At 38.5% G+C, this 25,455-nt stretch overlaps 5 protein-coding genes, 1 long non-coding RNA gene and 1 other non-coding gene across 11 annotated transcripts; 4 read left to right on the top strand and 3 right to left on the bottom strand.

Moving 5' to 3' along the window:
• Window positions 1-83: 83 nt before the first annotated feature.
• LOC140772265 (uncharacterized) lies at window positions 84-4,512 on the bottom strand. Of its 4 annotated transcripts, XR_012106273.1 has the most exons (5): window positions 4,327-4,512; window positions 3,832-3,912; window positions 1,896-3,452; window positions 760-1,575; window positions 101-378 (listed from the first exon to the last, which is right to left on the bottom strand). XR_012106273.1 is itself a non-coding variant. In XM_073114248.1 (4 exons), the coding sequence occupies exons 1-4, from the start codon at window positions 4,378-4,380 to the stop codon at window positions 1,447-1,449; spliced, it is 1,821 nt and encodes a 606-aa protein (XP_072970349.1). In that variant the 5' UTR covers window positions 4,381-4,512; the 3' UTR covers window positions 84-1,446. The 4 variants fall into 4 exon arrangements, 3 of the variants coding, with proteins under 3 accessions (XP_072970349.1, XP_072970350.1, XP_072970351.1); XM_073114248.1 differs by having other exon boundaries at window positions 84-1,575; XM_073114249.1 differs by having other exon boundaries at window positions 101-1,326.
• Window positions 4,513-4,888: 376 nt separating this feature from the next.
• LOC140771752 (uncharacterized) lies at window positions 4,889-8,892 on the top strand. Of its 2 annotated transcripts, XR_012106216.1 has the most exons (3): window positions 4,959-5,729; window positions 7,409-7,475; window positions 8,314-8,892. It is a non-coding gene; the product is annotated as an uncharacterized lncRNA (long non-coding RNA). The 2 variants fall into 2 exon arrangements; XR_012106215.1 differs by having other exon boundaries at window positions 4,889-7,475.
• A 227-nt stretch (window positions 8,893-9,119) lies between these two features.
• On the bottom strand, window positions 9,120-10,658 carry LOC140771750 (small ubiquitin-related modifier 2-like). The gene is made up of 3 exons (XM_073113408.1): window positions 10,477-10,658; window positions 9,408-9,557; window positions 9,120-9,319 (listed from the first exon to the last, which is right to left on the bottom strand). Exons 1-3 carry the CDS (start codon window positions 10,552-10,554, stop codon window positions 9,248-9,250), a joined length of 300 nt encoding a protein of 99 aa, XP_072969509.1. The 5' UTR covers window positions 10,555-10,658; the 3' UTR covers window positions 9,120-9,247.
• Window positions 10,659-13,795: 3,137 nt separating this feature from the next.
• Window positions 13,796-16,396, top strand: LOC140772043 (pentatricopeptide repeat-containing protein At1g04840). The gene has a single exon (XM_073113929.1). It carries the CDS (start codon window positions 14,278-14,280, stop codon window positions 16,117-16,119), a length of 1,842 nt encoding a protein of 613 aa, XP_072970030.1. The 5' UTR covers window positions 13,796-14,277; the 3' UTR covers window positions 16,120-16,396.
• A 450-nt stretch (window positions 16,397-16,846) lies between these two features.
• Window positions 16,847-20,689, top strand: LOC140772177 (kinetochore protein NUF2 homolog). Its single transcript, XM_073114104.1, has 11 exons — window positions 16,847-17,091; window positions 17,167-17,385; window positions 17,543-17,633; window positions 17,723-17,902; window positions 17,987-18,076; window positions 18,463-18,570; window positions 19,059-19,112; window positions 19,444-19,558; window positions 19,643-19,800; window positions 20,101-20,196; window positions 20,319-20,689. Exons 1-11 carry the CDS (start codon window positions 16,925-16,927, stop codon window positions 20,406-20,408), a joined length of 1,368 nt encoding a protein of 455 aa, XP_072970205.1. The 5' UTR covers window positions 16,847-16,924; the 3' UTR covers window positions 20,409-20,689.
• Window positions 20,690-20,995: 306 nt separating this feature from the next.
• On the bottom strand, window positions 20,996-21,068 carry TRNAA-AGC (transfer RNA alanine (anticodon AGC)). The gene has a single exon. It is a non-coding gene; the product is annotated as a tRNA-Ala (tRNA).
• Window positions 20,997-24,960, top strand: LOC140771969 (actin-related protein 2/3 complex subunit 4). The gene is made up of 8 exons (XM_073113823.1): window positions 20,997-21,244; window positions 21,389-21,454; window positions 22,266-22,318; window positions 22,685-22,712; window positions 23,339-23,413; window positions 23,779-23,883; window positions 24,280-24,369; window positions 24,579-24,960. The coding sequence occupies exons 1-8, from the start codon at window positions 21,242-21,244 to the stop codon at window positions 24,666-24,668; spliced, it is 510 nt and encodes a 169-aa protein (XP_072969924.1). The 5' UTR covers window positions 20,997-21,241; the 3' UTR covers window positions 24,669-24,960.
• Window positions 24,961-25,455: the final 495 nt, after the last annotated feature.

The following is a 25,455-nucleotide window of genomic DNA, read 5'->3' on the forward strand; positions in this document are numbered from 1 at the left end:
TGTATATATAATGCCAAATAGGCTTATTTATCCATACTGAAAAAATAAATAAAAATGAAATGAAATGTTGGCATATAACTAATACTCCTCAGAGATCCACCTCTGCCAAAGTTACATGACGTGCTATGTTATCTCTTTATCTTGTGACCTCATAAAACAACTCTCGAGTTTTTCATGCCACCCACGAGAAGAGTATCCTTTTGTGGTTCACGTGATTTGACAGCTTATCTAAAACTTTCTATATTCCTATCATCCGAAGCCTAGGTCTAGCTTAGATCTTTGTCTTTTGTCTCAGGAGGATGATCGGATACAATCTTTTCTGTTGGAAAGCAAACAAGAAGTCGGTTTTCCAAGTGTTCTTTTCTTGTTGTAAGCAACCTGTGACAAAAGAGACAAAACGAAAGAAGATTAGCAATTTTACATTATTATTGGTAATTCCAAGCATACAAGTAATCACCAGTTTACTTCGTTAGTTTTATGCAGCCACTTCTGTTCTGCTAAAAAATTCACTGTCTTGAGACCCCCAAAACTGCGTTTGTCCGTTAGTTTGTTGATTGTCTCGTGTGAAGGGAGAGATTATTAGTGTCAGATCACAAGGAGACTTATCCTTTGCCAGGATTGGTGTGTGATGCTTAATTGTTTGATTCCTTACCCAGTTCTTAATTCGGTAAGGATGCTTCCTCTTGACAGGAGAGCAAGCTCATGCATGGAAAAGACATAAGACAAGTGCAATTCTATCTTGAGATGAAGACATTGTACCTGATAAGGTGATTGATTCTGCACTTGCTGACATAGATCACAGTGGACCTCCTATTCCAATTCGATTCACTGTCTGGTAACAAGAACCCTCAGGGCCCTCCCGGGTCACCTCTCAGTGAATCTGACCCTTGTTGAGTTGCTATGTGCAGTGAAGATATAGCTGGCTCCATCTAATATCCCTGCACATTCTCTGAACTCTGAGTTGTTCTTTCCTGTATTACTACCTCCACCAGCCAGGATGCTTTATGTTGTATTCAGTCAAAAGTAGAGCATTGTTATTAATTCATCGCAGGTTATGAACAAAGTACAGTGCTCAAGTTTGGCTCAAATTAGAGGATGCGTTCAATTAGGTCCAATTCCATTCAAATGCTTTGCTGCAGATCAGCGATTCAGGTTTCATATTCCGGGGTGCTCGAATGGGATCTGGTGGCTTTCGAAAGCCCAAGCCTGAAAAGAATTGAAGGTGTCTGTACACTGCTGGCGTTCGAACAGGGGCTCTGAGAGGTCTTGAGCTGCAAATCTCATCAGACCTATCTACCATTTGTAGAAAGAAAAGAAAAACTGTACCTGTCATTTGAAATCCAGCTTGAGACAATTCTGTGTATAAATCTGCTATTTTTATATCCAAAAGAGCTGAGGAATTGAATTATTGGACTAGCAACAGATTGAGAACCAAAACTGGATTGTCTAATTGCAAAGCAAGCAACAGGAAGCTATGGCAAGAACAATCTGAAAATAATCAGATTTCATACAACTGATGGAGTAGGTAATCAGCATTTTCCAAGGTATTCTGAGGGATAAGACTGATGCTTGTTTCTGCAACAGTTCGTGAAAATCAAAACGCAGTATCAGCTGATCATAGAAGCAAAGTCCCAAAGGGAGCTAGCTACATTGCTAACTTGCTATCTGTGAGAAATTTGTTTTGTATCTCACGCTTTAAGATTAATTTCATTCCTCTCACCATTCCATTCAGAGTAAAGTAATGACTATCAGATAAATTACAGATCCTATTACTACTGAAATTGTCTGAACTCTGAAGCAATCAGATTAAAATTATTTTGGTTACATTGCTCAGTAGCTCTCGTATTTTGGTAAATTGACCGTACACAGAAAATTTTGTTTTACGAATTGCATACCAGTAGGGAAGATAATTTATTATCAGCTGCTCCACTAATTGTTGCACCCATATTTCTAATATCCAACAGATAAGATAGAGCACCCTCAGTTATAACTTCACCAGGAACAAGAACTGGAATACCAGGTGGATATGGACAGATTAGCTCGCCACATATCTCACCGAGGCTCTTCTCAATATGCACTTTCCTCTTCTTTGCAAAGAAGGCTTCCCTTGGAGTTAACTGCATCGAGAGGGTGGTAAAAGGAGAACAAATAGTATTCTGTGTATATATTTGTAGTTCATTTGGCTGAAAGATTTTCTTTGACAAATGCTTAACCCCTAAAACAAGTCTTTGGACATCCTCCCAGCGAGTACCCAGGTTGACAGCAAATGTTACAGATCTGGTCCCTACCAGCTCAGATATTATGCGATGTTCTTCGCATAACAAATCATCAGCTGCATATCCTGACTTGTAGAGTTGTGAAGTACCAAGAGTGATTCGCAGGGGATCAATAGCAGGAAAACCAGAAACAAAGCTTGACAATCCCAAAACTGATATACCTGGAATCATCCTGAGCTGGTGCTTAGCTTCCAAGGAAATATCCACAGACTTGTCAAAAATGTTTTCATCTTCACTTAGTTGAGCTCTTGCAGCATCTAAAGATGCAAGAAGAAGATAACTAGGACTTGAGCTCTGTAGTGTTTGAAGGCATCTGCTTACCATATCCATATCCACAAGATCTCCTGACATGTGCAGCATTGATGACTGCGTAAGTGAGCATAGAACTTTATGGGTAGATTGGGCAGCTAGGTCAGCACCTTGTTCGAGTGCAGTACTAGGAAATCCATGGTGAAACCCAAAATGAGCACCATGTGCTTCATCAACTATGACAGGGATGCTTCTAGAGTGGCAGATCTTAGCAATCTCTTCCACATCGCTGCATATGCCATGGTAAGTAGGTGAAGTGACTAAAACAGCAGCTGCTCCTTTTCCATCTTCCTCCAATTCTTGTAATGCTTTCTCTACCTGTAATGGTGTTATTCCACCAGCAAGGTCCCAGTGAGAACTGTACTCGGGCATGATATATTTTGGCACAGCACCAGATAAAACAAGACCAGAAGTCGCAGAAATATGAGAATTCCGAGGTAGAACAAGCGTTTCACCTGGGGAACAAGTAGCCATTATTGAAGCCTGGATTCCGCATGTGGTACCACCGACAAGAAACCATGTCTTTGATGAACCAAACAATTCAGATGCCCGTCTCTGAGCATCTAAAATCACACCTTTTGGGGAGAACAGATCATCCAGCTCAGGAAGCTCAGGTAAGTCATGTAAAAATGTTCCCAAACCAGTGAGATCAGAAAGTAAGGAAGGAGCAGCTTTCCCTCTGTTATGTCCAGGGAAGTGAAAACAGGAAACATCTTGCTTGGCAGTAGATTTCAGTGCTTGAACAAGAGGAGCAGTACTCCCTTGAACAGAAGTTCGAGAATCAGCAAGCAGAGTATCAGAATTCAGGCTTCTCTGCATGCTCGATGAAGTCCCACATTGTGCCTTTCTCTGCATGATGTTGTTTTCCTGGGAGAAATACCAAGCTGCATGATATTTGTTTCTCGCTGTTGCGGCATAAAGAATTTGAATTAAGGCACATGACACTTGGTTTGTTCCATGATTTATCAAGAAAGAACACTGAACTGGGATCGGAGATATAGTGAATGAAGTTGAGTTATGATTTAATTGTCAAATTTCACAAAGACAATCCTAATCATGAGCACACAGGAAAAATAGGATGTATGTTGGATGACCATTAATAACAAGTAAAAAAAACATAACAAACTTGTAGCCATAAGTTCAAACATAAGAATCAAAACCTTCATCCCAAATCTAAACTTGTTCTATCAACTGATCATATAAGCAATGCATCTACATAATTGAATTCGTCGGAGAAAAAACATACGAGAATGATACGGTGCTTCCTTCTGTATTGCACCATGTCACTTTTACTCCAATACTCATTAAAGCATGGGCTCTGCAGTCCCTGGAAATCAAAACAAGTGTAAAGCAAGAGAGATTAGAGATGGATTAGACTAATAAAAATATAAAAAGAAGCAGAATCGATACTACGGTAATTAAACATAAACGAATCATGTTCACTTGTCTCAGACCCTTACAATGAAGTAAAAGTTATACATTTTCGTGAGAAGAGTATACCATAATTTCCCCAACCTCCCGACTAAATATCGTCAAAACTTGAACCCTAAGGTGGATTTGGGAATCAAACAAAGTCTTTTTCCCTTCTCAGAATCAAAACTTTTCTCAAGTTGGGATTTTGAACAAATTAGTAAGCATCAAAAACACAATCTTCCAACATCCACCAAACATAGAACTCATTGCAAGTTATGTACGAGTAACGAATCGATCTGGCTAACGTAGAATAGGTGAAGTCGCTTACACGGAGCGGGTTCCTCTTGACCACGTTGCTCCAGTCCTTGGCGGCGGACGCCATTATCCTACTTGAACTTCGATTTTGTGTCGATGGCCAAGCAACGATTCAAAAGAACACACATGCGACAAACCATTCGAGATCAAGAGTAGATAAAAGATTAGCCTCGCTCTTGGCCATTGCAACGGTACGAGAATTTTGGGAGTGGATAAAAGAAGAGAATTTAGCTAGGAGACTAATAATAAATGGTTTCTGTTCATGTCGGGTTTGAAAACCCGTCAAGATCCGCATCCGACCAGAAGACAGAATTAAGAATAACTAGTAATTTTTAATTGTCACCTATTAATTATTATTTACTCATAGGATGACTAAAATTGGCCAATGAGAATTTCGTAAAAACCATTTCTAATTCTTTTCTCCTCCCGACCATTAAAGCGATATGACCAAAGAGGACAGCGTCCCGTCACAACAAGTTAAAGGGAACGCGTCTGGACTCTCGTTAACACCAGGGGCATTTCCGTACTATCGACTGCCCATTCCCTCCTCCTTCCAGAGGGACGCGTGTCGACTTTCTACGCCCGGGGAGGAACCCGGCCATCCCCTCCCACCGACACGTCTCCCTTAATTTATCCCCCTCCAAGTTTTAACTCTTTTAATTAAATCGATTTAATCCCCGATTTAAATCAGTATATAATCCCCAATCATGAGAATGTACTACTAGTTTACTAAGCATCGTCTTGTTCCTTCGAGCTACTGCTAATTTATTAAATAAATTTTCCTCGATCCTTTTTATCGGCGATCTCTTCGCCTTGTTTCTGCTTATGCTTCTCCTTCTTGTTCTAGATTTTTTTTTTGTTTGTTTTGATTTCGACGTTGATGGAGAGATGAGATCTTGAAAGCTTGTTTTTCCTAGATCAAGATCTGTGACTCGTTACTTTTTTGGATGATCTAGTTCTTGTTCAAAAGATCTCATGACTTTTGCAGGATTGTTTGTTATTTTCTTTAGAACTTTTTACTTGAAGTGGTTAGTGTTTTAGACGTTGCATTTAGCTACGATGGATCGAATCTTCGCGGTTTAGGGCTTGGTTTGTTGGAGAGATCTGAGAGATCTGAATAAACACTAAGTGTGCTTCACTTCTGGTTCATTTGATAGAGGAATCGTGTTTGATAACATGCTTATTTGTTTAGTTTCATGGATTGTTCTTGTGGATGGGCAGGAAATGGTGGATCTAAGCTCTATCGCTGCCGCGGTTGACGATGAGAGAGAGCACGCCGGTCGGCAATCATGCTCGAGGCCATGACTGTTTACTGGCGTGCTCTCTCTCGTTGTCACTCGGGCCATGGGATCATCATCCATTCATATAGTCATGCTTGAGCGATAGGGGAATTTTTCTTGATCCATTTGTCTTATGGTTCGTATCAGTGAGATGAATTAAGTGGTGATTTCCATTCGACTTTTGCCTAGTTCTAGTGTTCCTTAGAGGAATTAAAATGCATGCAAAATTGTTTGTGATTGATTTTTTATTTTAGCTGCCAGATAGAAATGTTATGTGATAACAAACTCATTTATGGCTTGAGAGTTGCTGATGAATAATAAAGTTTTGGGTGTTGATTGCGGAAAAATTCTCCTTGTATTTATTTCTTACAACATCCATTAGTTTGGTGATTCCATTTCTAATTTATTTCCGTCCATTATATTCCTTGGTAAATTCATGAATCATTTAGTTGTCAACATTGGTCCTGTTTAATGAAATGGATTTGATTACATACTTCTGTTGTAGAATGTTGGTCTTACATGTTTAAGTCTTGCTGATATAGTTGATTCGTTAATCTTTATATAGGTGTGTTTCATGCTTGCGATGATGCTTGTACCAAGACGGGAAGAATTGTGCTAACATTAACACAAGTTGAAGCATTAGTTAGTTTAGTTTCCCGACCTTGTTGTTCTTGTTGATAGTTATAATGGCTTGTGATACATAGCATTTTTTTTGTTAATCTTGGAAACGTGGGTAGGGTCTTTAAATACTTGTTTCTTGGATGATCCATTCAGAATTTCTTTCACGGCAAACTTGATTATATTTGTTTCGGGGATATATGGGTTAAAGCATATATAATGTAGAGACTTGTTTCTTGGATGATCCGTTCATAATTTCTTATTTCTTTCAGGGAAAACTCGATTAGATTTGTTTTGGGAATATCGATTCTTACTCTCAATCACCTATTAGTGCATTGAAGTATATTTAGTGTGTTTTCCTTTCCAAAGAAACATTACAAAACCTTGCCAAACATATGGCCTTTTGCATTTATTGAGAATTATTACGGGTGTTGTCTATATAATCATTTTGGTCACATCACTTTCAGCTCAAACCTGACCATATAGCTGAGGGAAGGTCTTGGGATTGTTTAGTGTGGTAACAGAAAAATCAATGGTGCTTTAGAAGTGATATTCATGGTCATCAATGGCATAACCCAATATGTCGTTGTCTGTCTCATTGTGCAGTTTCAGACAATCTAATACTGACAAAGTTTGGCGAGGCTTGCAGTCTCAAAGAGCACTTCAATCTATTTTGTGCTGAAAGTAGATTTTCTTTAATGCTTCCTTTTGATAAAAGAGATGCCAGAATTCTTTCAGTATCACCTTCATAAAACTCGGCCACTGTATAAACTATTAGACATATTTTAGGCCAGTTATGGCAGGTTAACCATTTATATGGACCATATGGTGCAAGTCTCAACTACAATTGTCTTCAAATGTGATCCATACGCTCTCTGGGAGGCATAGACAATGCCATACTCTGACCTGTCAGATACAATAAGAAATATGATCTTTGACGGATACTTGTGGGTTACATGTCTAATAATTCCTATTAGTATCCAATTTTTCAAAATGAAAAGTGAAGTGCAGATACTCCAAGGCTACTGTAGGATACCAGTATGAGACCTTTGAGTGAAGGTTTATAATATTGATCAATTACAAGAGGAACCTTCAAGATGAGTAATGTTAAAGGAGGCAACCGCTTTTTATTTCTTTTATGTATTGGAGAGGCTCTTTGTTCAATAAATATTGACTTATGATGTTATAAAATGACAGTAATCAATATCTGGAAGAAGAGCAAGTTAGGTACGAATGTCACAGAGGGGAGTCCCACATTTTGCAGGTGAGAACTCTTATTTTCTTTTGCATCTTAGTAACTAATATTTTATATGATATCTTGGAAATTTTGATATAGATGTTAGCTTTTGTTTACAGATTGTTACAACGTTTTCTAATTAAATGGAATACAATCATACACAATATTGTATCTGTACTCGTGTATTGCATATTTTAAGCACATTATTTCATGGCCTTCCAACAATTCGCATGTCAGCTGTAGCCATGTCATGTCGTATTCGTACTTTGTATCTTTGTCATGTTTCATGAGCAGTCATATATAGGATAAATGTATATATATATATATATATATATATATATATATATATATATATATATTGTCCTCTCTATTCGGGCCGGGCCTACGAGACAGAAGTGATTGGACATTATTACATATGCATAAAGCCACCATGTATTGCAGACGTACATACATATAGATGTAAAGATTAATCTTGGAGGAGTTGCTTCGAGGTTGTTCCGCACTTGCAGGTTATCCTATAGTCTAATTTGACAAATTTATTTCATGTTGTAGTAATGTTTTTTAATTTTCTTAAGTAACATGTCTAAGGATTGTCCTTTAGGGAATAACATGGTGAGTAGAAAAGAAAGGAAGCCAAAGTCCCTCTTACTTTAATTATGGATAGCTTTCTATGCATATCTTGGACTAGGTCCCACATGCTAACTATTTGCCATTATGATTAAGTTTTGATTGATGTCAAGGCATTCAAGTTGTACGTTCTATTTATAACTTTTCTAATAGTAGTTAATGCAAAATGTGACTCCAAATGTGTGGATAGTCAAGAAGAATTTCTGGAACTATGTGATTTATCTCCCTTCTTTTGCAGGTGAACGTTGTGAACATAAGAGAGGAAATAGAATGCTCAGTGCCAGCAAGCCTTATCGATACTTCCAGACAGCGACCTAGGAGTGCTAGTTTTATTTCCGATAACTCATGTCCGAACCAAATTTCCGGTCGATACTTGGTACTCGATTTTTATTGTCACCGATATCTGAGATTGGTCTGGCTGTATCCCGTCTTTCAAAAGGGAAATGAGATAGAACTGTTTCTTGCATGGCGTAGGTGCACGCTAATAAGCTTTTCTGACGCTTTTTGCTTGCGTGTTGAATGGGAACAGTTATGATTCAGAGATGCAACTTTTATTTTGAGAGAAATGCAGTGACTTTTATCACGAATTGCTAAAGCAAGGTTAAAGCAAGGTTAAAGCAAAGTCAGCACTCGAGTAATTCGTCCAGGTTCAAGTTTTCTGTCAAAGCAGTTCGAGTTGAATGTGGGTTATTGAAGTTTTTCTATTCTCTTCTTTTTGTGGACTGGCTTTGTTACTAGATCTCACTTTGTATTCCAATCAATGTGACATATTTGCTTTTCTTAATGATGAAAGAGAACTCAATAGGCATTGACTGTATGATGGAATGCTTCCTGATGACGGTGTAATTCGTGTCCGCCGTTTTGAATGGGTAAAGCAGGTATGAGTCTTGCTAAGTACCCAGCAAAATCAAATGACTGATGCTCATGAAGAAATCACCTCAAGAATTTCAGATGCTCAGAGAGATGCAAGATGCATAGTTTCCAGGAAAAAAGAACCTCAAAGTACGATCAGACTATATCAAGGGCATTCCGATACTTCAAGACTTTGAAAATTAAGCTTCCATTATATAAGATAAGTTATCAGATAATGCAGAAGCCTGAAGTCCTCTAGCTGCTAGCCTCTTTACAGGACTCCTAGATTTTTTTACGCAAACAAAAGCCAAGTACTCTTTTTATGCACTTCGTTCGCCTCCTCCAGTTTGGTGCAGCATTGCATCAATCTCATCTCCATCTTCCATCTCCAGCTGAATCCAAATAAAAGAAAAATGACTAAGGTGTGATAAGGATCATATAAATTAACTAGCTAGCAAGATAGAAATTGCAGGCAGGTACTTCATCCGGAGTCTGCTCCCCTCGCAGCCTGCGGCCATCAAACAGGAAAGCAATGGAGTTGAAATCCACCGACTGGCGATCACAGTAGGCATTCATGAGCTTGCGCAGCTGAGTGCTGCGCTTGATCCTGAAGAACACCTCGTTTCCATCCTATGAAAGGCAAAACAGCTTGTTTAAATGCTAATGGTCAAAGTGAGTACTAAAATTATGGCTTGTGTCACAACTTAACCAGCACAGAAGATAACAACATACTGTTGAACTTAAATGCATTGGTCTCCAATCCTATACGCTCAACATCTCAGCCTCAAATAGTTACTTGAGAAGCATTTAGATGCACAAGATCAAAGCAATATAATATGAATATAAGGACAAATTAGTGGATTTAGTTGTGGTCATTACAGTAACGACTAAAAGTTTCAGTTCAAACTTATCACCATTACAAAGTCTGCATATGATCTCATAATCTCGGACACAAACCAGTGGCATGGGCAGAATTTTATTCACTAAACTCCAATTACAATGCATCGTCAAGAATGGCAAAAGAACTCAAGAAGGGCAGACTAACTACTATAAAAGAAAACTATCCAGAGAAAGATCATGATGAAACCAATTGGGGAGAGACACAATTTTGATCCGATAATTTAAAATTAATGTTCTTAAATTACTTACGCTAATAACAAGCAAGCTTTTCTGCCATGAGAGAAGCAACTAACTAAACCACTATCTACAGGGAAAGAACCTTTAGTTAACTGAAATCTATGATATAATCGCAGGATGTCGCAAATTACTATTAAAAAAACATCTAAAATCTTCATATAAGCTCTCCCAAGATCTAGACAAAGAGACGATTTTTCCTAGGAAAACAACAGCAAAGATGGGATTAGCAGTATACCCATCTTGCATCTACTTCAAGATATCGAGATTAATCACACAATTAAGCAGCCTACGAAGCCTCAAACAGGGGGGAGAATATCATAAATCGTACACTACACTAAATATTGCATCGCAAATTCAAAAAAAAAAGGGGGTAAAAGATCTTCTCAAAGAAAGAAATCAAAGGAAACCTGACCTGCCCTTTGACTTTGAGATTGATGTGCGCGGTTTGATCCGCCGGCTTCTTGTCCTCGTCTTGTCCAGCTCCTGACATCCCGATCGCAAAACCCTAACCCTCGATTACTTCGAGAAGACGAGCCAACTATATTCCACTAGGAAAAGGAAAAAATAAGAGAGGAAATTAATAATCTCGACTCGAACCGAAGGCATTTCGCCCCCATTTTTATACCGTTTGGGAGCGGGAGTTTTCAGAGTCCAATTTAATCCATTTCCTCAAGTCCGCCCTAATGCCGCATATTAAACCACATGCGGGAATAAAACTAACCGTCAGATTTGATCGGGTTCTGGTACGGACGAACTGGATGGACTAAGCGGGATGGTTCGTACGGAGATTGGGACTTCGATATTATGGTGTGTGGGCCGTGGGGCGGTGCGTCCTCCGCACGCAGGTTCCGCCCACGTGGACTTTGAGAGGGTTTATAATTGACGGCTTACTTTAGCGGCTCCGGATTCGTCCTTATCCCTCCCCCAGCGTACTATAGAACGGGTGGGTGGACGGGTTCCAATTCCATTCCATATGGACCGTCCCCTTGCCCTTTGACTTTCGAGAATATATTTTCCAAGATTTGTATAAGAAATAAATAATGCGAACCACGATTGAATCCAACAAAGTAAACTTAGATTTGAAATTGTCTCTAATTTAGTATTCAAGTCGAAAGTTGGTACGATATTCTACTTAAATCCATCCGAATCCATTTAAAAATAATTCGACTTTTCTAATTGATAATTGATAAGATATGCATCACAAAAGCAATCTCAATTAGATATTTAGTCGGTACGAATGCGAACTAATTTCAGAGACTCGACTCGTTATGAAATTATCAAAACATCAGTTTATCTTTTAAGTAGACTACAACCCCATGTATAATAATAATATATTATTGTTGAATATTTAGTCATTTCTATTTTTTCTTCCACTAGCTATAACATCTTTACCAAGGGTCAATGTTTTCTTCTCTTATGAGAGTTTTTTCGATCAAATTTTAGTCGTCAGTCTTCTGGCGAGTCATTTGGCTAGGTGGAGAAGAGGAACTTCTTCCCCTCCTTTTATCTTCTTCTCTCTTTCTTTTCATAAATTTTTCTCCCCTTCTCTTTGTCGTTTCTTTCACTGGTATTTATCTCTTTCTTCATCTATCCCTGCCTTGCTTTCCTCTGCTCTTTGATGTTTTCTCTTGCCCCTTTGTTCTCTTCCCTTCAATGTTCTCTATAGATCTCTGTCGCTCACTACTCCCTCTCTAAGGCCATTTATTTCAGCCTCCTTGATTTTGTCACTCGCCATCGACTTCACTAATCCCACCTTGTGAGGACTCCCATCATCTATGGCGGTAATTAGACCCTTGTTTTGACCGATTGAGCCTCCTCCTATCGCCTTGACATCAGATTTTGCCACTTCCATTGTCCATCATCTCTCAACGTGTTGTAACTTCGGTGTTGTCTAATTAATGTTGCGATGTCTCTATTTTCTCAAAGTTGTGTGTTATTTGGTGGGGATTTGTAGTTTCTAAGAGAGGATGTATCTATCCCAAAGTTGCTTTAACCTAGTATGCATCTCCCTCTCTTTTCTTTTGCTTGTTTAGGGTTTGTATTTTTTGAATTGAAGATTTGCACTTTTAAGTCTACTGTGGTGTCAATTGTGCTATAAGATACCATATTGCGTTTGCTCGTGTTATCACTTCAAGCTTTTTACTCCTATTTATGGTATTGCTAATGTTGGCCAAGCGAGAGACTTGTTTTCAAAGATGTTGTCATACTTCCTCTGTTTCCTTGCTTGAATACTTATGATTAGTATTGTACTTGACATTGAACTTCTCTTGTGATCGGTCTATATATTAGCCAAGTGTAGAGCTTGTTAAGGAGCTACAACCTTATCTCTTTTCTCCTTCTAAGTGTATTAAATTGTGACAAATTGCTAAGCTTAATTAATCATCAATCTATGACCTTTTTCACTTAAAAAAAAAAGACTTCTAAGCACAATGGCATGATAAATATTGAGTTTCAATCTAAACATGTTATATTTAAATCAATTTGAATGTTATTAAGCGCACACTAATGTATTGTGAATTGTTGCCCGAATGGTGTCACTTAGTAGGAAGGGTCCTCTTATTAAATAAAAGAAGTTGTGATCAACTAATATTATTTTTGCCTTAATTTTGAGAAGAATAGTCAAAAGTGGAGATTGCATAACTTAGAGGGAATTAGATCGCCTTGTCCCAAAGTAAAACATGGTAGACCGATTACACCCCAGATAAAGACATTCAAAAAGGGCATAGAAGAGTAAAACACTTGCCTCGTTTATTTTAAGAATAAGATCAATTCTAGAATACGTAATTTTCTTTATTATTATCAAAATAAGATCCTTATTCCATGAATAATTATTCTTATGTTCATTTATACTCTAATAAGGGTATACTAATTACTTTTGATGTAATATGAAGTGAAGGAAAAGACGAAAAAATATGTTTTATTTTTTATGAAATTACCATAAATACCATTTGATGATATAAAGGAGGTTAATGAAATAGATACTAAGAGTAAATTAGCAAATGGTTAATGTGTGATAAAAATATAATTTTAATGATTATTATTTGTATTATAGAATGATGTCATTATGATGTACCTTAGTAGTTGTTATTATGGAATAAAGAGTTATATTTTAAAATAAGAAAAAATATATATAAATTAAACATGGAGTTAAAAATAATGTTTTGAATACGCCAAGAAACTAAAATCTTCTTACGCAAGATCTGAACTAGCTCTGTAGAATTAGTCTCAAAGGACACATCTTGCAAGCTGAAAATCTAAAACGAATTGCAACACCTTCGCTAGTAAAGCTGAAACCCCCTCGAGTTTGGTTCTCAACTCAGCCTTGGCCACTCAATAAAGATAAAGAAACGGACCACTCATTTTCAACATGATTGGGAGCCCCATATTTGAGCTACATTCAAGAAGGTGAGTCTACCACCTTATGGGTTGAGCTTGGCAGCTGAACCATATCCATGCCAAAGAAAGCTGCATTCCTCTAATTCCCTTCTTTTCTTTTTCTTTTCTTTTTTTTATAAAAGACAAACGCCCTGTTTCATTGAAACAATTAAACACCTTCATCCAGAATTTTAGAGCATATGAATAGCCCTAAAACAACATAAAATTGGCATATACCCCTACAATATCAACCGAGAACAAGTTATAAGCAACATCCCACCACTAGGGGAGCATTCCTCTAATTCTAGAGGATCATAAGGTTTGGAAATGAGCAGACCCTTGAATCAATCGTTTCCTTCTATCTAGGACTCGACACACCAAGTGGTGGTGAATCAATTGAATCACCACCTCGCCTTGCTCGCCCCCAACGTTAGCCCAAAGTTTTCCTGCGTATCTACACCGGCAAAAGAGATGATTAATAGGCTCAGAATACTACTCTTGAGTCTTGCCACCCATTACCAAATCATCCCATGTAAAAACGGAACGAGTGGGCATCATGTTCCAAAGAAGCTTTTTGCAGAAGGTGCGAACAAAGTCGTCCTTCGAAGGTCATTGGCATTTGGGTTCGATGGTGGTATCAACCAAATTAAGGGAGTGACGAGGAGACGAACAAACAAACAAGGCTACATCTTCCGATCGATAGTTATTGGCACGATGAGTTCAACGTATGATCCGATACTCTGCTCATGCCTCCAGTAGTTTGACCGGTTCTTCTATTTATGTCATATTATGGAAGCAAGGAAGGAACATCATAAAACTATAAAAATAATAATATCCGATGAATAATACCATCCTTTCTCCTTCTGAATCTTTCTTACTCTCCCTCATCCATTCTTCCTCCCACTCCCCTCTCCGCCTCAAACAAATCCACTCACACCTCCTCCGCCGCCACCTCTTCTTCCTCTCCCCTCGCCTCTCCCTCGCCCTCCTACGCTCCTTCTCCGACCTCCATCTCTCCCACCTCTCCCTCTCCCTCTTCCCCTTCCTCCGCATCTCCCGCCTTTCCCTCCCCTTGGCCCTTCGCTCGGCCGCCTCCCTCCATTCCGTTTCCGCCACTGCGGCCCTCCACGCCGCCGCCGCCAAGCCTGCCCTCGACCTTGACCCGTTCGTCCGGACCTCCCTAGCCGATGCCTACGTCAAGCTCCGCCTCCCCGTGCTCGCCCTCCAGTTGTTTGACGAAACTCCTCACTGGCACAAGGCCGCAAATTTCCTCCTTTGGAACGTTTCCATCAATGGGTACTGCCAGTTGGATGACTTGGTTTCCGCAAGAAGGCTCTTTGACTCGATGCCGGAGCGGACGACTGCCTCCTGGAATAGTATGATTCATGGGCTGTTGAAAAACGGGGACGTGGAGGCTGCTGCCGAACTTTTCGACCAAATGCCGGAGAGGACTGTTGTTTCTTGGACAACAATGGTGGTGGGTTTTTCAAGGAATGGTGATAACAAGCGGGCGGTGGATACTTTTGAGAGAATGCTTGGTGCTGGTGTAAGGCCGAACGCGTTCACGATTGCTGCTGTCCTTTCGGCTTGTGCGAGAATGGGGGCTCTGGATTGTGGGGTTCGGATTCACAATTATGTTAAGCAGAATGGTTTCCCAGCAGACGGGGCAATTGGGACTGCATTGGTTGATATGTATGCCAAGTGTGGGAGGATCAAATGTGCGAGCCAGGTGTTTGCTGGAATGAAGGAGAGGGATATCCTCGCTTGGTCTGCCATGATGATGGGGTGGGCAGTCCATGGGCACTGGCAACAGGCCCTCTGTTGCTTTGAGGACATGAAGCGTGCACGAGTCAAAGCGGATGACGGCGTCTTCTTGGCTGTGCTTATGGCATGCTCACATTCGGGTAAGGTAGAGAGAGGGCTCCAGATATATGATAGCATGAGATATGAGTACAAGATTGAGCCAACCGTGAAGCACTATTCTTGCATGGTGGACTTGTTTGGAAGAGCAGGGCGGCTGGATGAAGCCTTGGCATTTATAAAAGCTATGCCCATAGAGCCGGACTTTGTGATCTGGGGTGCAATGTTTAGTGCTTGTCGAGCTCATAAGAATGTCCAATTGGCTGAGTTTGCAGCAGAGAAGCTTCTCAAACTCAAACCAAGTCATCGTGGTGGCTATGTTTTCCTTTCGAACATGTATGCTGGTGCAGGTAGATGGGAGGATGTTGAGAAGGTGAGGATTAATATGAAGGACAATGGAGTAGAAAAGGCGCCTGGATGGAGCTACATTGAGGTGGAAGGAAATGTATATCATTTTGTCGCGGGAGATCGGTCTCACCTGCGTACAAAAGAGATATATGGGAAGCTAGAAGAACTAGCAATGCGGGTAAGGGAATTAGGCTATGAGCCGAACACAGAGTGGGTGCTTCATAACATTGAGGAAGAAGATAAGGAGGATTCTTTGGCATGTCATAGCGAGAAATTGGCCCTTGCTTTCGGGCTTCTAAGCACTGCTGAGGAAGAAGACATTAGGATAGTGAAGAACCTCAGAGTGTGTGGGGATTGCCATTCTTTGATGAAGTTCGCAAGCAAACTATTTCAGAGAGAAATTATACTAAGAGATATCAAGCGGTTTCATCATTTCAAAGATGGGGAATGCTCCTGTGGAGATTATTGGTGATTACATTTTGATAGCAAGCTCATAGCTTTGGTTATAGCTTACTGACTGTTAACTGCCTTCATTGTTTCCATCATCAATGCACATACAGAAGATACAAGTGGATCTATTTGTTTTGCTCAACTTTGTAATTCTTTTGATCACTGAACGAAGAAGGATTACCAGTTTATTTATGTAGCCATACTTTGTACCCAAGTAATTGGGAATAAAAGATTTTTTGTTTGTTGTTCTTGTTACTATGATTTACTTCCCAAACTTCTGATGGAAGGGAGGGTAAGAACCTGACTAAACCCTCTATAACATTTGTCTCTACATTCTTTTAGCCTTCGATTGCCAACTTTCTCAGTTGTGGGGCAGCCTCGTTTTGATTTCTGCTTTAAGTTGGCAAGAATTATCTTTGTTGGTCTGATGGTAAATGTCGTGGTTTGCATGCCAAATGTTTGATAAAAGGTCTTACAATGGATATCATCAGGGCGAGCCCAGTGATGGAGTAAACAGTCGTTTGACTCAAACCTAGCCAAGTGGAACAGCATTTAATTATTCTGATAAAGAATGCCTAATAACCTAATAATCACAACGCTTTTATGAAAAAAACAATCTTATAGTCGCAATAAGATTCCAAGGAATATTATTTTCCTGGGAATTCTTTTCAAGAGCCTTGCTCTAGTCCCTTTGGGCAGTTATTGGGGAATACACCGCAATTTAGTTCTTTTATCGGAAAAAAAACATCCTACTCATTCGGCGGGAAAAAGAGAGAAAGAGAGAGAGAGAGAGAGAGAGAGAGAGAGAGAGAGAGAGAGAGAGTGAGATGTCGAGCTTCTCGTTCCCGGAGATGGCGGCCTCGGAAATCGTGTCGGTCCTCGTCGGCGAGGGAATAGCCGACCCCTCGATGACCCCTGACGAACTCGCCAACCCCTCCTCTGAACTCATCGAATCCATCTTCTCCAACTTCTTCGCCTGCATCGACCCTCTCGGGTATTTCCATTCTCTCCTCTCTCAAAGCCCTAATCCTTACGACGATCCTAACTTCCATCTTTCTCTTCTTTGCAGAGACGACCCAGATGCTCAGATCGGATTCGGCGCCTTGGAGCTCCTTGACAATCCCGACCACCACGCCGACGCCATCCGAGTACTCAAGCTCAACTGCAAGGTCAAGCAATTCCTCGCTTCAATTCAGTTCACCGGGTTCGCTCTGCAGGATCTTTTGAAACCCAATGCCAAGCGAACGTCTCAGATTCTTAGCGCGCTCGTCAATTACCTCTATTACAGGTGGGATCTTCGGAATAATTGGAAAAGGAGGTTTCTTTGATAACTAGGGCTTCGATTTTTCTTGAGTATTCTGTATTTTGGTTAAAATTTTGATCTTTGTATTATTTTTTTTTTTTGTTTTTTTGACAAAGTTGATCTTTGTATATTTATTGGTTAGGGAAGAGAAGTTGGCGTTGCTGAAACCTGTTGTGAATGAGTTCCCGAACCCAGAGGAACGGCAGGCAGAGCTCAAAGCAAAGATTGATGAGGTTTATTTTCTATCTACTTGATATTTGTGATTTGTGTAAGGAGTTTAGATAAGACGAAAAGTTGATTGGGAAATGTGTGTTTATTGCAGTTGAACAGGGAACTTCTGGACCATGAGGTTGCAACCCAAATGGAGGAGCCTGTAGTTCAACAGTTGGATGCGGAGGTCAAAGAGTTGCGGCAGACCATCCAGAACTACAACAAGCAGCAGATGTCATTGAAGACACAGGCCAAAGGGCTCAAAGAGAAGACGGAATCTCTCAATGACAAGGTTTTATAATGTTATTTATTAGGAACTAGCAAATTTTGATATATCAACTTATTGATGCTTGATCTGTGATAACAATTCTTGCAGATCTCTCAAGCTGATTTTGAGTTAGTGAAAAATGCCCAAGAAAATTCCAAGTTATTGTCTAAAATTGTTCAATCACCAGATAAGTTACAGGTGGGATCTATGGTTATGTTAGCTGCTATTTCCTGTCTTAAGAAGGGGCACAGTAAAATACTAAAATTCTTTTTCATTTACTGCAAGTTTGAAGTCATAATAACCTTGGAGTATTATTTTTCATTTACTGGAGAATGAGGATTAAGGTGATGATTATTTAAGATCATATTATCCTTGTAATATTTTCTTAATTTAGTTGAACACATTTTTAGTTATGGATGACATAACTTTTTGTTATCTCAGAACCTCGTACTTACATTCAGTTACCTTAGGATTTGTTATGAGCAAGTATTTTTTTTCGACATGTTTCTGTACTTAATCGTCATTCGAAGTGGTATTGGAATCTAAATAGCCTGTTTTCATTTTTTTTTTCTCCTTATCCAAAGAGAGCCCTCGAAGAGAAGAAATCAACTCGAGTTGAGGTGAGAAACTCCGAAAAGCTGGCAATGCAGAGTGTTCAAGAGAAAACTGCAACTTTGGAGATGTACTCAAAGGTATTACATTTGGCTAGCTTTTATTGCTGAAACTCGAAGTAGGGGGCATGCTTTTTGGTAATATTAGCTGCAAGAAGGCAACAATTTTTTATTTTTACCATCTGCAATACATTTCTATCTGAATTGATGACAATGCTGCTCTTTACCTTGAGTATCATGTTCTTATCTGGATATCAAGGAGCGCATATCTTGTGTATAGGCTGAAATTAACACATAAAGAAAGATAATGAAATAGTAAACAGAGATGTATTATTCCCATTCTTGAGTATCATGATGTTCTACCATAAACAAGGTTAGAGATCGACAATTAGTTAGATAATACAGAGAAAATGAACTTGACTAGAAATATGAATATGATGTACTGTATGCTGTTACAAGTTGACTTTTCTTTTCCATGTTTTGCATATTGTTAGGAAGTCACTAATTAGTAATTATGTCTTCATACCACTTGAATTTGCTTTGCTAACATAGTAATTCTACTTTTGCAGGCCTATGAGAAGTTGTCTAAGCACTTCTCTAAGATGCAGGTTATACAGGAACAAGTACGGTTAGCTTTCAGAACTTGCATTGTGTCACTAGATTTCTTTTCTGATTCATGAACTTTCACCAGAAATTAATCTAGATATATGACTATCCATGGTAAATAGTGAATTCAGTCTTCTTGTTGACTGTCAGTTGATAATTTAGAAAATGACATGCATATTGATGTTAACACATTTGACGATTTAATTTTGAGCTAAGCAAAGTTCTATTTGAGTAAAAAACTAAAAATTAAAGTGCACTATAATATGGCATTCCAAGTCATGCTTTTTAAGTTTTTTTTTAACTACAAACCACTTGAATAATGCTTCTTATACAACTGTTATTTCTCAGGTGACTTCAGCCAAATCAATAGAGAAGGCAGTTAAGGCACTGAAAGCCAAGTTGAGTGATGAGAGTGTTTTGATTATGTCCCTTGAAGCCAAAGTTAATGAACAGCAAGAGAAAGGTGGTTATTTAAATCCTCATTGTTGGTCATAAGATGGAGTGTTATCTTTTTAACTTTTTATTTGGCATAAAATCTTTCCACCAGCGAAGCAAGCTGAGAAGCTGCTCAAGGAAGCTGAAAAACAGAAAGACATGAGACTAGCAGAGGAAACTCAGAGGCTTAACACTGTAAGGGCAGAAATGGAATGGAAGCTACAATGTCTTGAAGCTAGGGAAAGAAAAGTAGAAGATATTGTTGCTAAGGTATCCCTAGACCTTGTCACTCGTGAGAATAGAAATAACAATATCAATTTGACTTTTGTTGCACACACTACATAGTAGTTTTGAGCATTTCTTCTACCTATTATCCCAACGACACATATGTGGAGAGCCAGATGCTTTTCATAGCTCCACCTACTTTAAGTTTGTACCCATAATCACCAATCAAATGTTTGTTTTTCTTCAAAGTTGTGATTTCTAGTTTACTGAAAATCTGCATGGTGAGCAATTATCATGGTTTTATGAACTGTACCAAGTTAACTAGATTCTTATCTTTCTTAAAAGGGTGATAGCTATTGTCGAGAAGCTGATGCAGTCAGAGAATCTGGAAAGGCCAAACAGCAAGAACTCCTTGCCAAACTAGAAGAAATTGTCCATAATGTAAGTCCAATCCTGCAGCTTAAACGCTTCGGCTTTTCATCAGAGGCCCTTTGTTAATCTGATTTCTCTTCCTATACATCACAGCAGATGTTAATCCCTTTTTTTTTTTTCTGAAACTGCAGTTCAATTGCTACTCGAGTACTGTTGGTTCATTTCAGCAAAAGGTTGAGGAATTCGCTAACGAAACTTTAGCGGCTGCCATCACAGATTAACAGGCAATCAAGCTCACTGCTATCTGATCCCATATATATCTGTTCTAACAGCAGTATAAAGTCAGTGGCCTAGGAGTGAAGAAAATGCTTAGTCCAGAAGGTGTAATTTTATAAGCTGCAGTCTACCAGCATAGAATGTTCGATGCTGACCTGCAATCTAAAGGTTGCTGCTTGCAGAGTTGTTATGTCTAATTTGTCTCTAGCCACCCTTTTGTCACTGTTCTTGTTACTAAAACTTTGCATTTCCTCATCTGTTTAAATAATATTATGATCATGATTCTGTGAAATTACTCTCCCTTCCTAAATGAGTAAATGTTACTGACGTAATCCAAAAGCAAGAAAACGAACGTTAGGAGTACATAACAATTAAGGCAGAGATTTAATTTTTTCTTTAAAAATAGGAGGAAATTGATTAAAAAACATTCCACGTTTTGCTTTCTAATTAATTACATCTTATATTTATTTATTATTCGACGCCAGCATTTTAAGTTTAATACTCAACAGCAGTCGATTAATTTCTTAATTAAAAAATGATAATATCTAAATTATCTCCTTCCTTTCTGCAAAAAAGAAAATTAGAACAGGTTTGGAGATGCGGGGTATCGATCCCCGTACCTCTCGCATGCTAAGCGAGCGCTCTACCATCTGAGCTACATCCCCATGATGAATGATTTTGTAATTGAATATTTCAAGATCGGAATTTTCTTTTCTTTGATCTTAATGCTTTCCTTGGATCCGTTGATAGCATACCCATGTCTCGAAATTACTGATTTGCTCGTGTAGTTCGTAGACTCGGATCAGTTCTCCTCGTACTTCTATCTGTTTGCACCACCATGGTAATCCAAGATCCCGACTTCCTCGTCTCGTTACTTTGGTTTCTGATGGTCCGATGACATATCTATGTGTTGCCAGTTCTTGAATTGTTCTTTTGTTCTGTTGGCTAATTGTGGATTTCTTCTATTTTTTTATGTGATTTGCAGGCCAATACGCTTCGGCTGTACCTAACATGCATTCGGAACACTTTGGAGGCTGCAATGTGCTTGCAGGTATCCCTTCTCTTGAAGTTTCCCAATGTTTTCTAATCATGGTAGAGTAGATTTCGATTTTATTTGAGTCGACAAGGTCGATAGATCGAACGTGTTGTGGAAATAATTGGTTCATTCTGCTTGGTGGAGGAGTTGTATATGAAAACTACTTCAAGGAAGACGGTCATGGAAAAGGCGCTCTAGGGTTATTTCGAGGAGGAACATGATGAGTAGTTGATCAGAACAATAAGGTGAAGGGCTCAACTAGCTATCAGGAGTTGGATGTCTTTCTCCATCTTCCAGCTCTCGAGATAGAGAGATTGAGGCAGATCTGACATCTTAGGGAATCGGGGGGGATTGAAATTCATAGGAAATTTTGTGGGAATAACTCAGCTTCATTTCACTTTAATCTTGTTATGTTGTTATCCAATGTCGTTTTGGCCAATATTTTTCAAGAAATACTTTTATTGAGTTCTGATATGAATGGCTTATTACTTCTCAGGCTTTTATCTTGTGATCTGATATTTTGATTGACTTTGTAAAATGTTGAATTATGTGGGCAGAACATATCTGCTGCCTATTTTCTTTTATCTTTGCCATTTGTACTCTCAAGAATTATTTTGCATTGCTCATCCTGTCTGTTTAGTCTCTACTAATGAAGCATAAAATAACACTGTGTTGCTTGGAAGTTTATCTTTAGTTATTTCCTACCACTTGTTGGGTTCCCTTTGGAGGATCATCATTTCAAATAATAGAAACAGCTTCGTGCTTTATGCGATGCATTTGATCTCTACTACTTGTTGAGTTTTTTCTGCTTGGTGATACTTTGCAGAATTTTCCTTGTCAAGAAGTTGAAAGACATAACAAGCCAGAGGTTGAACTGAAGTAAGAAATGATTCCTCAGATTTTGGTTGTAATGTTATATGATAAGAAGAATTACTACTTTTGATATAGTACCTGGATTTACTATTTGCATTTTCAAGTGCTTGAGCATGAACATATTCAACACTATTTGTTTACTATTATGTGTTCCATTGGCTTAATTTACGCCACCTTGTTGCTATTGTACTTTATTTTAAGATCAATCTTGTTGTCATTTCCGGATGAGGTCATTCTGTTTTTCAGTAGGTTTGCAGTACCTTCTCCTAGAGTACGAGTAGTTTAGTACTTGATATTGAGTGGGTTCCAGGTTTATGTTATCTGTTAACTTTATTTATAAGATCTGATGTTTCTGTTACTTCTTTCTTACAGGACCAGCCCAGAACTTCTACTAAATCCAGTAAGACTTTCTGTCCAGGGCTATCAAAAGACAATTTAATGAAAGTTCTTTTTCTTTTTCTTTTTGTCAGCTTTCTCTTGCTTTTATTTCTGACTTGATGTACTCTTCTTGTCTCTTGAACTTGACAAATCTACTTGGATAAACTTCCTTACCTATGTCCTTTACTTAGCTTGCCAAAATTAAGTGCTAACTTTTCTAAAATAGTTGTAAGATGGTCGTATGTTGCATAAGCTTGAGTGTCAAAACTCAAAAGCCTTAATATTTTCTAATATTTAAGGAGTATTGCTGTGTTGCCTTATGCTGCATAATCAAATTTCTCTGAATGTAGTTTATTCAACTCACTGCTGAAGTTTTGAGGTTTTATACCTAGAATTTCTACTCCAAGACTTTGCTGTTCCTTTCTCTTTTAGAGTAGAATTGCCTCATTAGTTGTAAGATTGCCTATAAATCACCCAAATGTCACTCCATTTAACACTGTGGAAGATCGAAAAAGGAAAGGCTTATGGCATCATAACCATTTATTGAGCACTCAAAAATTCAATGCTGATTTTTCAACAACACAGTAAAGATTAGGAAAATCGTAACCTTTTAATATTCATGCATCTCTTTTGTGATCTCTTTTTCAGGTTTTGGTATGTCGTAATGAGGCAGAGAAATGCTTGATAGAGACTTCAATCAATTCTATTCGTATAAGCATGAAGGTGAATTTGAAAAGATTGCCTGCATTGAGTTTTCTTCAGATATTACTGCCAAACAACAGTATTGACTTTCTCCAATTGGTAGTGTAGAAGGATGTTTAACATGTTGACTCAGTGATTCCTATGCATCTGATCGTAACTTTAATTCTTTGTTCGAAAGCAACTATACATCCACTATGAATATTGCTTAACTGCCCTGTTTAATTCCAACCTCAAGCTGTATCAAATTTTCCCTGAATTTCTATGTGAGAATATTATCCAAGAGCATTGTACAGTGCCAAGACATTATCAGTACTTTCAAACACTTGTCTGCTGACTGATGCACACAAGCTTTCTCACAATTTATGTTCATGTGCTTCTGTTTACAGGTTAAGCAGGCGGATGAACTTGAGAACATCCTTACCAAGAAGTTTCTTAGATTTCTATCGATGAGGGCAGAGGCATTCCAAGTTCTGAGGAGAAAGCCAGTGCAGGTGTTGTTATGTTGGTTCACCTTAAGATTGCAAGTTCTAGTAACATTGATAAGTTATCTGATGTCTTGTGGTTCTGGGACAAGGATGTTACATCTGTCTACGTATTACTGTGTTACTGGGCATATTATATCATCCATCAGTTAAACTGTGACATGTTAATATTTTGCTGCAGTAATGATAGATAAATGTATTTTAGCTGGATTTGTGCTTTTATTTGTCACTTGATACTTTCTTTCAGAACTTAATGTGTACATCACTGATCTTCTAATCTACTTCTTTGGTAAACATTTTTTGACCATAACATTAAAGTTAATGTATCTCTTAGTCTTATGTATTCTCCAGCTGCATCTTTTACTAATGGAAAAAGGTATAACAAATCCTCTCTCTCTCTTACAGGGTTATGATATTAGTTTTCTAATAACAAACTATCATTGTGAGGACATGCACAAGCATAAGCTGATAGATTTTATTGTGCAATTCATGGAGGTAAACTTTCTCATGCCTACAGTTTATCTTCTTCTTTTTTCTTTTTTCTTTCTCAAACTTTGTGTATGGTGCTTCAGGTGCCATCTATTTTATATGCTAAAGTTGAGGTTCAAAATTACCTCTATTTTATGGCTGCTGTAGTTCTTACCTTTAAGACTACATATTTCTGGTTTTCACAGTGTTTTGACATCTAATTCTGCATGACGCAGGACATTGACAAGGAGATCAGTGAGTTGAAACTGTCGGTAAATACGCGAGGCCGTCTAGTCGCAACCGAGTTTTTAAAGCAGTTCATTTGAAGTGTTGCTGGGGTTAAAGCATGTGCTGTAACATGACAAGTACCTCAATGATGATACATTTTGTTCGCATGGAGATACAAAGCATAAGCTAGATACCTCTGTTCTCTCTTGAAAGATTTGCGAGATATACTTGTCCTGCTACAGAATGGTTTTCCCCAAAGATCTGTAAATCATCATTGGTCATTTTTCATTTATCTTTTTCTGCATGTTTTTGACGATAACAAAACTCTGTAATTCGTCTTCGGTCATTCGATTGGCTATTTATTCAGAGAAACTGTGACTCTTATAGTACAATCACAGATCCACTTCCTAATATTCATTCAGAATGGAATGGCGTTTATATTTTTCAGTTGGAAGATAGTTTGTTCAGTGGACAATTGAATCATGGCTTGAAATGCATATCAGCTCATGTGTTTTTGTTGTATGAATCTTGATTCATCCTTTCGATCAATCTCTGCTGAAACCTTCATTATATGTTTTGCACTCGTCTGACTACTATCAGTAGTTATATGGAAACGAATCAATCTCTTCTCTTCCCAATCTGTAGATGTCCATGCTAGTTTCATTTGTTTTCCCTCCAATTGCTATTATGAGTGTCCCAATTCATGCAAGGACCTGATGAAACTATTACATGGGCGATGCGTCCATTATAGTATTAATTTGAGTCTTATTTACTTGGAAATCTTCGGTTTAATCTATCAAAAGTGGTACGGGATGTTCAAGTGACCAGGGCAATTATTATTTTTAAAATTTTATACCCTACGTTCTGTATTTATTGCGATTTATA

Source organism: Typha angustifolia, chromosome 12 (genome assembly GCF_048772165.1).
Source record: "Typha angustifolia cultivar Huaian chromosome 12, ASM4877216v1, whole genome shotgun sequence".
Taxonomy (NCBI): domain Eukaryota; kingdom Viridiplantae; phylum Streptophyta; class Magnoliopsida; order Poales; family Typhaceae; genus Typha; species Typha angustifolia.

What these genes read in the sequence shown, in the direction of transcription:
- LOC140772177 (XM_073114104.1), top strand. Translation starts at nt 16,925, where the DNA reads ATGTCGAGCTTCTCGTTCCCGGAGATGGCGGCCTCGGAAATCGTGTCG. An exon ending in AATCACCAGATAAGTTACAG is followed by an intron (nt 18,077 to 18,462) that starts GTGGGATCTATG and finishes CCTTATCCAAAG; the next exon opens with AGAGCCCTCGAAGAGAAGAA. An exon ending in TAGAAGATATTGTTGCTAAG is followed by an intron (nt 19,801 to 20,100) that starts GTATCCCTAGAC and finishes CTTTCTTAAAAG; the next exon opens with GGTGATAGCTATTGTCGAGA.
- LOC140772043 (XM_073113929.1), top strand. Translation starts at nt 14,278, where the DNA reads ATGAATAATACCATCCTTTCTCCTTCTGAATCTTTCTTACTCTCCCTC.
- LOC140772265 (XM_073114248.1), bottom strand. Translation starts at nt 4,380, where the DNA reads ATGGCGTCCGCCGCCAAGGACTGGAGCAACGTGGTCAAGAGGAACCCG. An exon ending in TCAAGAGGAACCCGCTCCGT is followed by an intron (nt 3,913 to 4,326) that starts GTAAGCGACTTC and finishes TTTGATTTCCAG; the next exon opens with GGACTGCAGAGCCCATGCTT. An exon ending in GGAAGCACCGTATCATTCTC is followed by an intron (nt 3,453 to 3,831) that starts GTATGTTTTTTC and finishes TATTTCTCCCAG; the next exon opens with GAAAACAACATCATGCAGAG.
- LOC140771969 (XM_073113823.1), top strand. An exon ending in AGGCTGCAATGTGCTTGCAG is followed by an intron (nt 21,455 to 22,265) that starts GTATCCCTTCTC and finishes GATACTTTGCAG; the next exon opens with AATTTTCCTTGTCAAGAAGT. An exon ending in CAGAACTTCTACTAAATCCA is followed by an intron (nt 22,713 to 23,338) that starts GTAAGACTTTCT and finishes TCTCTTTTTCAG; the next exon opens with GTTTTGGTATGTCGTAATGA.
- LOC140771750 (XM_073113408.1), bottom strand. Translation starts at nt 10,554, where the DNA reads ATGTCAGGAGCTGGACAAGACGAGGACAAGAAGCCGGCGGATCAAACC. An exon ending in ATCTCAAAGTCAAAGGGCAG is followed by an intron (nt 9,558 to 10,476) that starts GTCAGGTTTCCT and finishes TGCCTTTCATAG; the next exon opens with GATGGAAACGAGGTGTTCTT. An exon ending in GGGAGCAGACTCCGGATGAA is followed by an intron (nt 9,320 to 9,407) that starts GTACCTGCCTGC and finishes ATTTGGATTCAG; the next exon opens with CTGGAGATGGAAGATGGAGA.